The 12,190-nt window shown below is 45.1% G+C and overlaps 1 protein-coding gene across 1 annotated transcript; it reads left to right on the top strand.

Annotated features, from left to right (window-relative positions):
* Positions 1–2,464: 2,464 nt before the first annotated feature.
* On the top strand, positions 2,465–10,457 carry kcnj12a (potassium inwardly rectifying channel subfamily J member 12a). The gene is made up of 2 exons (XM_088284165.1): positions 2,465–2,866; positions 6,999–10,457. Exon 2 carries the CDS (start codon positions 7,145–7,147, stop codon positions 8,444–8,446), a length of 1,302 nt encoding a protein of 433 aa, XP_088140291.1. The 5' UTR covers positions 2,465–2,866; positions 6,999–7,144; the 3' UTR covers positions 8,447–10,457.
* Positions 10,458–12,190: the final 1,733 nt, after the last annotated feature.

Genomic DNA, 12,190 nt, shown 5'->3' with positions numbered 1-12,190 from the left:
TCAGGGCAATAAAGGGTCAGCTGCTGGGAATTTTTTTTTTTTAAATTAGGACTTGACTGGGCTGCGCTCAGTGGAATGGACAGATGGAAGATGGGCTCCCCGGGAGTCAAGACCTGCTACAAATAGCCGTGTGTGCACACAAACACACACACACACCCAAGCATGAAAGTTCCAACACCCACACTGACAAGTCTGTGAAACAACTCAATACTCTTCCACACGATACAACTCTTCAACTATCCGAAAACACTCGTGAGGAAAATCTGCGTGAGTCATCAAGAGGTGTGCAGTAGCTCACAATGCTGGAATTGCGTACGCGATCCGGTTGTGGTTGATGTGGGATTAGTTTGGAGATGCACGGCAACTGTCGAAGCTAAAGTCAGGATTAGAGAAGCATATCAGTGATGCGCCTGCTGACACGCCAATTGTCGGCGTCCTGCCATTTCAAAAGGGTCTTTTGCAACAAGTGAGGGGGAAACGTACAATAAGATATAAATAGAAACCAGGGTGCTTTCGCCCAATCATTTCTGCTTTAGGATATATAGCAAGTAAACAAAAGTTTGAATGTTAGTGAAAGTCCGAGTCGGGGTTAGATGCGGAGGGTAGGGTGGCAATGGCACACCGCAGCCTCAGCCAAGTCATGTTCACACCTGCAGGGTATCGGTGATCGGCGCAGTGGTGATATATTGAACCATTAGGTAATGAAACTCTTCAGTTGCCGCGTCATTTAAAACCCCTCAATGATTGTCCTCGGGGAAGTCTTATGAATTGAATTTCCTTCAACATCAAACGAAATGTATCTTGTCTACTTCCGGGGTTTTGTGGAAGATTTCATCAACACGCAGCTGGGCTCAAGAACAAGAAGCCCGCTTCACAACTTTCTCCGGCGGTGTGAGTACAACGATATCGCATTCCTAATCCACGCTGACAAGTTAGGTCGCAAAAAAAGTCAACTTTCAGCAGCGCAGTTGTCGTCTTGCATTCCGAGACAACGAGGCGCTCTAAATCTGCCATGCTAGCATGTAGCCCCTGGCTACTCGCTGGTTATCACCTTGGTATTTTTGTCCCCCCTTGTGCTTCCGCCTTCTCTCCGTGTTGACCTCGCACTCTCAGCGGACAACGAGGCACTCTCAAGTGGACACGCCTAGCCGACTATTCGAAGGGGAGATGCACATTGCAATTCTGCCAGACAAACGAATCTCTAAATTCTCTTTCCAGGATTTTCGAAAATAAATCCCAACAAATCAACTCAATCCGTCACATTTTGAATAGTATTCGTTTCACCAGCGGCCCCTCCTCTCCCCAGATTGCTCAGAAAATAGTCCAAATGTGTTATAGCGGTAGCCATGGCAGCGCCAGTGATTCCCACTTCGCCGTCTCCGTAGGAGGCAAAACCCTCTCATTCAGACGCAGACATGCATATGCGCGCCGCCACCTGTGAATGTGGCACGCTTACGTAACCAAGTCCGGAGTACGGATGTGAGGACCTTCTGATCTACTGTTCGCCACACTCGCGGCGCCAACGGCGTCCGAGCCCGCCAATCGGCAAGGAGCCGCACAATACCTGTTGCCGACACAGACTGAGAGGTGCTTTCAAGGGTTTCTTTGAGCTGCCATGAGTGGCCGGGCCATGATCACAAACAGGCAAATCGGCCCTCTCAAGTCTGAAAATCAGTGGCAGAGAACGTAAAAAAAAAAAAAAAGGTTTCCTACATTGATGAATCATTAGTGATGAAGCTGAGGCTGAGCCACCATGGCTGGATTTAGAAAGCTCACACTCATTCAACACTCTCCCTTTCTTTCTGGCTGGCCTCTCGCTCGCTATTTGACGGATGACTTGCCCTCTGGAGCGCTTTGGATGTCGCACTTTGGGAAGTGTGCGACACACAAGGGAATCATGCGGGAATCCATTTGTGTCATTAGCGGCGTTAGTAAGGTAGCCAATTAAGCATCCTGACATACACGATGTCACTTTTCAAAATGAAATATTTTTCGGCCTCGAAATTTACAACCATTGACGGCTAAAGACGTCAAACATCCATTTTTTTTTTTTTTTTTTTTACTCGGCTGGAAGTGAATGAGTTAACTGAGTAAGCAGAACAGATGGGCTTAGCGAAGTCTGTACTCTTAATTTGATGCGGGAAGTCTTTGTTTAAAACAAAAAAAAAAAAAGGACAGACTTGCATCTTCATAATGTGTCTTCTATTTACTTTCACGCGTGATCCGACACAATGGAGGGACTGTCAGCCTCCGTTTTCTGAATGATGCATCAAGTTGCTGTCAACTGGTAGTGCCATGATGTAGGAAGGGAGGGAAGGAGAAATAAAAGGGGGGGGGGCAACGAGTGAACGAGGTAGGCTGCAAATGGCAGCTTCTGTGACACTTTGGAGAGGGAGCGAGAGACGGGGGAGAGAAAGGAGAGTGTGATCGAAAAAGAGAGAGAGAGCGGCGGACCAACGAGATCAGATTGCAACGATTGATAGAGAGAGGTGTTCACTTCAAAAGCGCTGAGGAACTCTCGGACAGTTTCGTGGGAACTGTGATGGACTGCCTCCAGATCACAGAAGTTGACTCGAACAAACCAAGCATTTGACCGAGACCCTGTTTTCTTTTCCCGCACCCAAAATCGACAGAGTGGATTTTCCTTATCCGACCAAGCGAGGATGAAGAACGGTGACGGGAGTCCGAGCCGTCCGACGTTAAGGATGACGGTGCGGTTTATTCAGGAATTGGACTGAGACAAAAAGACAGAAGAGAGCTCAGTTCAGAGATGCCTCAGTTTGGCTGACGCGGACGCCGCGAGAGAAGAGAAGCGAGCGCCTTAGAGTCCTGCAAGCAGCCTGGCACAAGACAGGTCGAAAGAGAGGTAAGAAAGAAGCACAATTCACGACGAACCTGCAAGCTCGACTTCAGCGCCTCCACTGACGATGCACGCGCACTTTATAGCATCTCACCAATTTCAATTTGCATTTCGCAAGCGATGAACGTGAAGCCAAGCAACTTGTTGCCACGGTCAAGGCAGCCTCGATTTACAGCGCTGATTATCAACTGTCTAATATTATTGCGCGTTATCGGCTGTGCAGCAACTCTTAAAAAAAGGAAAAATAAAAAAAATAATAATAATAAATTAAAAAAAATATATATATATAAATATTAATTAAATAAAAAAAAACAACAACAAAAAAATTTAATAAAATGAGATGTTTACTGCATATACAGAACAATTTTGTACTGTGAATGCACATAAACAGAAGCAGAAAAAAAAAAATCAAGATTTATTTAGTGTATTTTCTGAACTACAGAGCGACAGAAAAGCTGCACCGTTTTATTAGCCGCATGCTTCAAAATTTAGGAAAAAAGTAGCTGCTTATCGTCCGGAAAATACGGTAAGCTGAATTATAATTCCACAGGTTCCCCGCCGAAGCATTTTAGGCACTCATCTCCCTGAGTGGACTAATTCAGGTGATTAAATGCCAAAACTTGTATAACACCTGCGAGTTGAGTGTGTTTGCGCATGTGCGCTCGTTCTTCTATCGGCGCCTGAACAAAGCCAACAGAGAGAGCCGAGCAAGCTAATGAATAGCGAAATGCAGCCCGGCATGACAGCTTCGTGACCTCACCCTGCTTTTCATCTCCGCTTTGTTGCCGCCACTCGAGAGGTCATTCTAATTCGCACGTTTTTTTTTTTTTGTTTTTTTTAATTCAACGGATGGACGTGGTTTAAAATTCACTAATGAAGATCTTGAATTGAGTGAGGTGCACCTCGCGACAATGACATACAATTTAAGCCGCTGCGATGACATGAGGTGACTCAGTTCGAAACGAACACTTCTCAGGGGCCACCTGGGAAGAAACCCAAGCAGAGGGGAGGAGCCAGACGTACTCTCGCACGACTGCAAAATAATGAGCGGTTCGCATCCAGCGAACGGCATATGTTCAAGTGCGGTTGCTTTAGCGCTGTGATTCTCAATTATTTTCTCTAGCAAGAAGAAAACAATTTGCGCCCCCCCCCACCACCCACTCTCTATAAATATTAGCGTTTTTGTTGTAAAACAAACCTACACCGTCGAGTTAATACTCGCTTCACAATAGGCAATAAGAGCGCCACTGCCAACTAGTGGAGTGGATGTGCAATTACACTTTATTGTAGTGCGGCGGGAAAAAAAAGCACCTTCCCCAGCGTCACCACACGTGCCCCCCTCAGCATCGCAAGGGCGCCCGCCTGACTATTTGAGAAGCACTACTTTAGCGAGGAAAATACCAGAAGGTCACTTGAGAGGAGATGAAGTCGCACGTGGAAAATCCGATGACACCTGAGCCCCGGGGCTCTTCCTTCAACAATGGCCTCGGGGAGGTGGGCAACCGTCGAAGTGGCTCAGCTCAGTTTCCCCGCGTGCTCGTCCCCCACTTCATAATCCTCCCTCGATCCCCCGCCATCGTTGTGCACGTCCAATTACGCATTCTGATCGTTCTAATCAGCCATCTCGGCTCCCCTCCCGGACGCCCCTCGAGAACAGGCTTGGCACCCAAATGAATCGGCGGGCCACTGGAGTAGGTTCATTTGCACCGTGGATGAAGAAGACAAAAATTGGATTTTTTATTTATTTTTTTAAAAACATCCCATAAACACACCAGAAACCTGATTCATGACAAAAACAGGACAGCTGACAGAACTGCAGCAGCACAGGTGGTTTCGGACATCGGTTGAGATGAGAGAAGTACTTATCTAATGATTCCAAGGACTCCTGGAGGGTTTTTACTTTCATTCAAGCAACACGCCGGACACCCGACACTGCAAGAGTATGACAGACTGCTCACAAAAGTGAAGGGCTCGCTCTGGTCATTAAAATGTCGAAGGCGAAGTGCCTGTCGTCATGGTCACCGCATCATCAAGCACTTTCAGTTGTGCCTTTTTTTTGGGGGGGGGGACGGGACACTCGAGGCAAGCTTTTCCCATTTGAAAATCTTTTGTTGCTCCAGTACCTGAAGTCCGCCCCCATCTCGAGACAATGTGAATGAGGTAATACGGCCCCAGATTGGGTGCAACTTTGGCCCGAGGCCAGCCGGGCCGGGCCGGGCCGGGCCGGGCATGTGGGATTTGGGAGTGCACATGAGTGATCTGTCAAGTCTTCGGGGCCCAAATCAGGCAGGCAGACACACAGCGGCTGTGGCCAGGCGACAAAAGCGCGCTATGCCCAGAGGGGGCTGCAGTCCGGTCCCTCATGGGCAGAAACCTTTGACCTGAGTCTCAAAATCAAGCATGATGTCCGGGCAGTGGTGAGCGGTCAAGGCCTTCAAGGCCTAACATAATCAAGAAAACAATCATATCCTTGTGTTTTATTTTTAGGTGCGAGTTTTTATCCAATCAGAATTCAGCTCGCTCGTGTTGCCAGGCAGATTTCATGATACCCACCCACTATTTGTCCGAGGCCTTCAGATACAATGCGGAATCAACACACCTGAAAGTCGTAACTGGTGACCGTTCGAAAATCTAAAATACATTCTTGCTTTTTTTCAACCACACTGACCGTAGGAGGGAAAAAGTGTGGATTTAATTGCAGATGCACTTGCGAGGCCATTTTCAAGAGAAGCTAGGTCGTCCAACACTCACTCAGTACTGTGCAAGTGTCTTTCTGTATATTATTTTTCCTGCCGTGATGTCACAAATAAAGGTTTTATGAGGGGGGGATTGATTCAAGTCGGACTAAGTAGGACTTGACTGAAGTCCCAGGTGTGAAGTGGACGGCCCGCCACTGCATCCAGGTTATCTGTTATCATTCCAACACATAGCAAGGCCTGCGATGACTCTTATTTACCAAACTGTCGTGTGCCATTCAGGTCATGGAGCAAAGCATCATGGGAGGCTCCTATAAACGCAACGCATCCTCCCAAAATGATTAATCCGCCAAGTTGTACACAATGGGGTCAAACAGAGTCCCACTCCCCACATCCCAGCACGCAGCATCTGCTACTGCGTGTCCATGGAAGAAGTGGCACACATAGAAGCCCCGCTGGGAGTCAGCACAGACGCACAGCATCCAGACAAAAAGTATTCTACGGAAAGGACAATAGATAATTTGGGCCACAAAAGAACAGAAGGGAGGCTTTTCACATCTGCGCGACACGCAGCTGATACACCAGAAATACGAACCAAGACAAAGTGAAAAGGATTAATTTATAGACGCGCCATTCACTTGTGGCTCAAGAAATGACAGCCTGTCACATTTTTGTGATGCCGAAGGAGACATCAGCGTCGGTTGTCATATTCGTTACCACTCACGTGTCTTCCGACGACTGCTAACACTTTGCGTTTCGGAATAAATGTGATGATGCGGCTCTTCATTCATCGAGAAACGTAAGGCGGCAATTTCAGGTTTATCTAAGTCAGTGCTTCTCACATAGTGGGGCAGGCCCACCTTGGGGGGGGGGGGCGCAATGCGATGCTGAGGGGGGCAAGTGTGACCCTGGGAAACATGCTTTTATTCCGCCGTACTACAACAAAGTGTAATTGCACATCCACTCCAGTAGTTGGCAGTGGCGCTCTCCTAGACAATTGTACGCAGCGAGTATTAACTTTTTGTTTTGCAACATAAATGCTATTATTTTTAGTTGTGGTGGAGAATGGGTGGGGGGGCGCGAATTGTTTTCTTCTTGCTGGGGGGGGGGGGGGCGTAACAGAAAATAATTGAGAAGGACTGCTGTACATTGTTAAGAAATTGTGAATTTTTGCACCGAAGCTTGGATTTAAAAAAAAATTTAAAAAATCTAAATCGCAACATCAACCAGAAAAATTGCGATGAATTTTTTTCTTAAAATCGCCGTACTACAATAAAGTGTAATTACCCATCCACTCCAGTTGTTGGCAGTGGCGCTCTCCTTGCCCATTGTGCGCAGCGAGTATTAACTTTTTGTTATACAACGAAAATTATATTATTGATATTATTATGATATTATGATGCATTTTCACTACACTGACAATAGCGTCCTTCTCCATGTAGGGACTGGAATCGAGCTCAAGCGTCCTGTCTACGGCCGAGGAAAATGCAACTTTCCAAGTGATCAAGCGGTGAGGGGTCTCGATCGCACGCTGGGCCTCCATGGCCGGCCTTTCTGCTCCGATCCGGCAGCCGGAGTTGTCAGGAGCATGAGCGTGGGAAGGATCAACCGCTACAGCATCGTGTCATCTGAGGAAGAGGGCCTCCGTCTCACTACCATGCATGGTATGAACGGTTTTGGCAATGGCAAGATCCACACACGCCGCAAGTGCCGCAGCCGCTTTGTCAAAAAGAACGGCCAGTGCAATGTGCAGTTTGCCAACATGGACGACAAGTCGCAGCGCTACATGGCCGACATCTTCACCACCTGCGTGGATATTCGCTGGCGATGGATGCTGGTGGTCTTCACTCTCGTCTTTGTCGTTTCTTGGCTGGCCTTCGGTCTGGCTTTCTGGGTCATCGCCTTGCTGCACGGGGATTTGGATAATCCGGCCGGAGATGACAACTTCACCCCATGCGTCCTCCAAGTCAATGGATTCGTGGCGGCTTTTCTCTTCTCCATCGAGACGCAGTCGACGATTGGTTACGGCTACCGTTGCGTCACCGAGGAGTGTCCGGTAGCGGTCTTCATGGTGGTGTTGCAGTCCATCGTGGGCTGCATCATCGACTGCTTCATGATCGGCGCCATCATGGCCAAGATGGCCAGGCCGAAGAAGCGAGCGCAAACGTTGCTGTTTAGCCACAATGCCGTCATCGCGATGCGGGATGGGAAACTTTGTCTCATGTGGCGGGTGGGAAACCTTCGCAAGAGCCACATCGTGGAGGCCCACGTCAGGGCTCAGCTCATCAAGCCTCGGATCACCGACGAAGGAGAATACATTCCTCTGGACCAAATTGACATCAACGTGGGCTTTGATAAAGGCCTGGACAGGATTTTTTTGGTCTCACCCATAACGATTCTCCACGAGATCGACGAGGAGAGCCCCCTTTTTGGGATCGGAAAACAGGACCTGGAGACATCCGACTTTGAGATTGTCGTCATCTTGGAGGGAATGGTGGAAGCGACAGCCATGACCACTCAGGCGCGAAGTTCCTACTTAGCCTCCGAGATCCTTTGGGGACATCGGTTTGAGCCGGTCTTGTTTGAGGAGAAGAACCTTTACAAGGTGGATTACGCTCACTTCCACAAAACCTACGAGGTGCCGTCCACGCCCCGATGCAGTGCCAAGGACATGCTGGAGAACAAATTTCTCGTTCCCACTTCAAACTCGTTTTGCTATGAAAACGAGCTGGCGTTCCTCAACCGCGAGGAGGAAGAGGAGGATGTCGGAGGTGGGAATATGGCGCTGGCAAACCTCAGTCCGGACCGCAACAGCCGACACGAGTTTGAACGCTTACAAGCCACCCGGACTCTGGATCAAAGGTCGTATCGGAGAGAGTCCGAAATATGAAACCTTCTTACAGGTCCAGGCGGTTAAAAAAAATTAATTAAAAAAATGCAGAACAATGCAAAGTGCCATAGGAAACACTGGCGAGTGAGATAGATTGAGAGGGGGAAAAAAGGACATAACTGGAGTATGCAGCTTAGAAATTTGCGCTAAGGATGTGAAAAAATCTTCCTTCATGGAAACTTGAATCTTTTTCTTCACATGGTCACTTTGCGTGTTTCAAAACTAACGAGCGGTGACAAATTGGCATGGTTTGAATCGAAGGTGTAAATACATTTCTTAGTGATATAGTTTGTGTGCTGTCTCGGTTTCCAAAAGCACCTGTTATAAAAGTAGAACTTTTTTTTTTGGGGGGGGGGGGCGCAACGTTCTAACGGTTACCATCATTCGCGAGACAGAAGTTCGGCGACGCATTAAAAATGCGAGCGCTGCTGCACTGAAATACTGAATGAGCCATGAAAACAATTAAAAAAAATAAATAAAATAAAGAAAAAAAATAAATAAAAACACCCGATCACAAGCCACTGAGAACATCACGATTCCAAGATGTGATGAGACCAGCATTACTTGGACTGTTTAGAGATAAACAAATAAATAATAAATAATAAATAATAAATAATAAATAATAAATAATAAATAATAAATAATAAATAATAAATAATAAATAATAAATAATAAATAATAAATAATAAATAATAAATTAATAAAAATGGTACCAGTGCGGGATTGTGGGTATTTCAACCGAAAAATAAGCACCTTAACGTGTCACTTTCAGCATAACCTAATCAAAATAAAAAAGTATTTTATGATTAAAAAAAAAAAAAAATCGACTTCCACACAACTCATTTGATTTGGGAAGTTTCACAGCAGCTAAAATTTTCTTTTAATGATTTGCTCCACGAAAATTAATCTATGCATATTTTTTCACAACGTCAGGAGATAGATAATATATGAAATGAGGAATCAAATTCACAATTTTCATGCAACATCGTCGCATTTTATCAACGCAGAAACGAGTAACGGACCAAAGCTTGGGTAGAAGCAATAAACACTGAAGCACACCTTTGATTTTATTTCCTCGCGAATTAAAACAGGTTTTGATCCCGTTTTAGATGCAGTTTGATTACTAATAAAAACATTCACGAAATAAGCTCGTTCGAAAGAAACCCGATCAACTTCCACATTTACTTTGACGAAAGAATGTTCCATCACAACGGATCGGAAAAAAAACATTTAAATGTTCTTACAAATGCGCGCGGCATTCGAAACGTCGCTTTCAAAAGCAAATATGTTACGCTAGACTTACATATGAGTGCAAGGCAATAAGATGAAAAGTGTTTTATACCGATATATTTGATATACATATGGAAATGAAAGCTCAGGAAAGGACAGAATGTTGTTCTTTTGATTTCTTGTCATGTTGAAGCCCTTACATTTACGGATTTTGGATTCCTGACATTATTGAAGTGTTGATTTTCTTTGTAAATGTTATTTCTGGATATGAAGTATGATACAAAGCATTTTTTTTTTCAGAGAACAAGCGCTCATTGCCTTCTGGGAAGGATTTAAATGCTGATGTTTCTCGACACCTCAGCACACATATTTAGTGGTTTCGAATAAGGTGAAGTGTCACAAAAATAAAGAAAGCGTCTTAGGTGCATTTCTTCATATAGTTCTGTCACTTCAAAAAATATTATCTTTGACTTTGTGTCAGCCGTTGTCCACCTGCGCCTTGTTTTAAATAATCACAAGATGAAAAATCAAAAGAAACGTTATAGAATTGGCTGAGGAAAAAAGCTTATTTTTGTACACAAAATTCTTTTTGATAAAATACAGTTCTACAATAAATCACGAATGAGAGGCCGAAATGTGGAATTTTTCCTTTTCGTATTTTTAGTTCATTTTCCATTCCGCACATTTTAAAGTGGTATTTCTCTTAAAGGGATGATTGGAAAATCATTTTGACCTCTTTAGAAGTCTTCCTATGCCCAGTAAATTGTCTACTGAGCTTTTGATTTTCATTCAGTCACATAAGCAATTCAAATAAAATAAAGTAAAAAAAAAAAAAAAACTAAAAGAAACGGGTTTGTGTGTTTATTTTATCGACCACGAGGGCCGGGCCGAACTACAAATCACTCACTGGTTGAAATGCTTGCTAAGGTACTACATCACCATGAAGGCTGCTTTAAGATGGGAGCAAGATTCATGTCACCGCAGCCAAATGATTCTCAGGCCAATTATTCAATAAGGCTCATCAATTAATCAGGATGACACGCAAGCAACCCGCGAGGCCACGGGCCTTTCGGCCAAAGCTGAACTCGACAAGAGGAATCGATCACATCAATGGTTCCGTCGTGTCCCTTTTTTTTTAAACGTCACATTCCGTTATGGGAGTCCAAAATATTTGATGAATATGGGCTTGTGTATTTTGCAGCTTAGATCGGAATTCCTAGCATGTTATTTATGAACTCAGTCACTACCAGCCAAGTTAAAAAAAAAAAAAAAAAAAGGATATTTGACGTCTTTAGCCGTCAATGGCAGTCAACAAGTTAACGATAATCCGAAACTATTTGCTTGGGGATCAGCTGCTGTTCAATGATTCAGGTTGCGGCGATAAAAAGTTGCTCACGCGCAGCTCGTGACAGATGTCGGATTATCATGCTGGCCACTGGATGCGCTCGGATCGGGTCTCAGCGTGGAAACACAATTGGCAGCACGCAGGCCATGTTCTGCCAACTTTCATTATGTAACACTTTGAGGAACCGCGATGACTCGTGAAGCTTCTCTCTGGATTAATGCCGTTAATGAGCACAAACTCCGCGATAGCATAACAGATTTGTCGAGGAAAATTCGGCTTTGAAAATGAGACGACTTTTAATCGCCGCTGTGTGATCAGGATTAGACACCGAGAGGTTCCGGACAATCAAGGGCATGTTGAGATAAACTAGCCGGAAAGTGAGATGCAGGTGGATAACGGAGAATGTTATTTCTCGTTCTAGCAGGGCTTTTATGAAAATTAGAAATGCGTGTTCGCAGTCACATGAGTCCATGTGGAAAAATCATTCCTGCGAAAGTTCATTTGGAATTGTTGTTTTATATTGGAACGCGTCTGTTAGTTAGCACAAAGTGACCTTACTAACACCTGTAGTTAGCATTTCAGCTAACAGTTAGCGTCTAGCTTCTTCTACCACCACCACCAGTTTATTCTTATTAATTCCGGTCAATCTAGAGGCCTGTAGCACCATGCTGCCTCCCACAGGTCAGTATTGGTACTACATTAAGCGACATGACTCGCAATTGTCGAAGAAGAAATATGTGAGGTGTACAGCAGGTAGCACATATACGCGACAAAATCTGACTTTAGTTTCACCCTTTTTGGCGACATCCCAAATTTCACCGGAAATAATGCTGAGAGTTTTCAGCCGAAGACATAAGGTGAATTTTACACGTTAATTATGCAATAGTGAAGTTTGGAACCAAAATCTCACGGGATTGCCCCAGAGAACAGCCAGCTGGGGCTTGCACATGCAGACATGCACACACCTTTCCGCTAATACTGCAAAAAAAAATAAAAAACTGCCATTACGAGTGCTTACTTTGAAGTAGAAGTCGGACCGGGACTATTTATGAGCCTCTCCGCTCAGGCAGGTGTCTCTATTGTGTCCACGTTGATTCATGAAGTGACATGAATGGACAACCTGAGGGGGCCCACTCTCATTTCCGGATTCCTCACGATACATAATTACC

Source organism: Idiotropiscis lumnitzeri, chromosome 20, assembly GCF_059441095.1.
Source record: "Idiotropiscis lumnitzeri isolate Australia: NSW breed Sydney's pygmy pipehorse chromosome 20, RoL_Ilum_1.0, whole genome shotgun sequence".
NCBI classification, from domain to species: Eukaryota; Metazoa; Chordata; class Actinopteri; order Syngnathiformes; family Syngnathidae; genus Idiotropiscis; species Idiotropiscis lumnitzeri.
Note: the sequence above shows the minus strand (reverse complement) of the source record. Positions and strands in the feature narration are given on the sequence as shown.

Bases quoted from the DNA above. Each gene is read 5' to 3' on its own strand.
- kcnj12a (XM_088284165.1), top strand. From the start codon at position 7,145: ATGAGCGTGGGAAGGATCAACCGCTACAGCATCGTGTCATCTGAGGAA.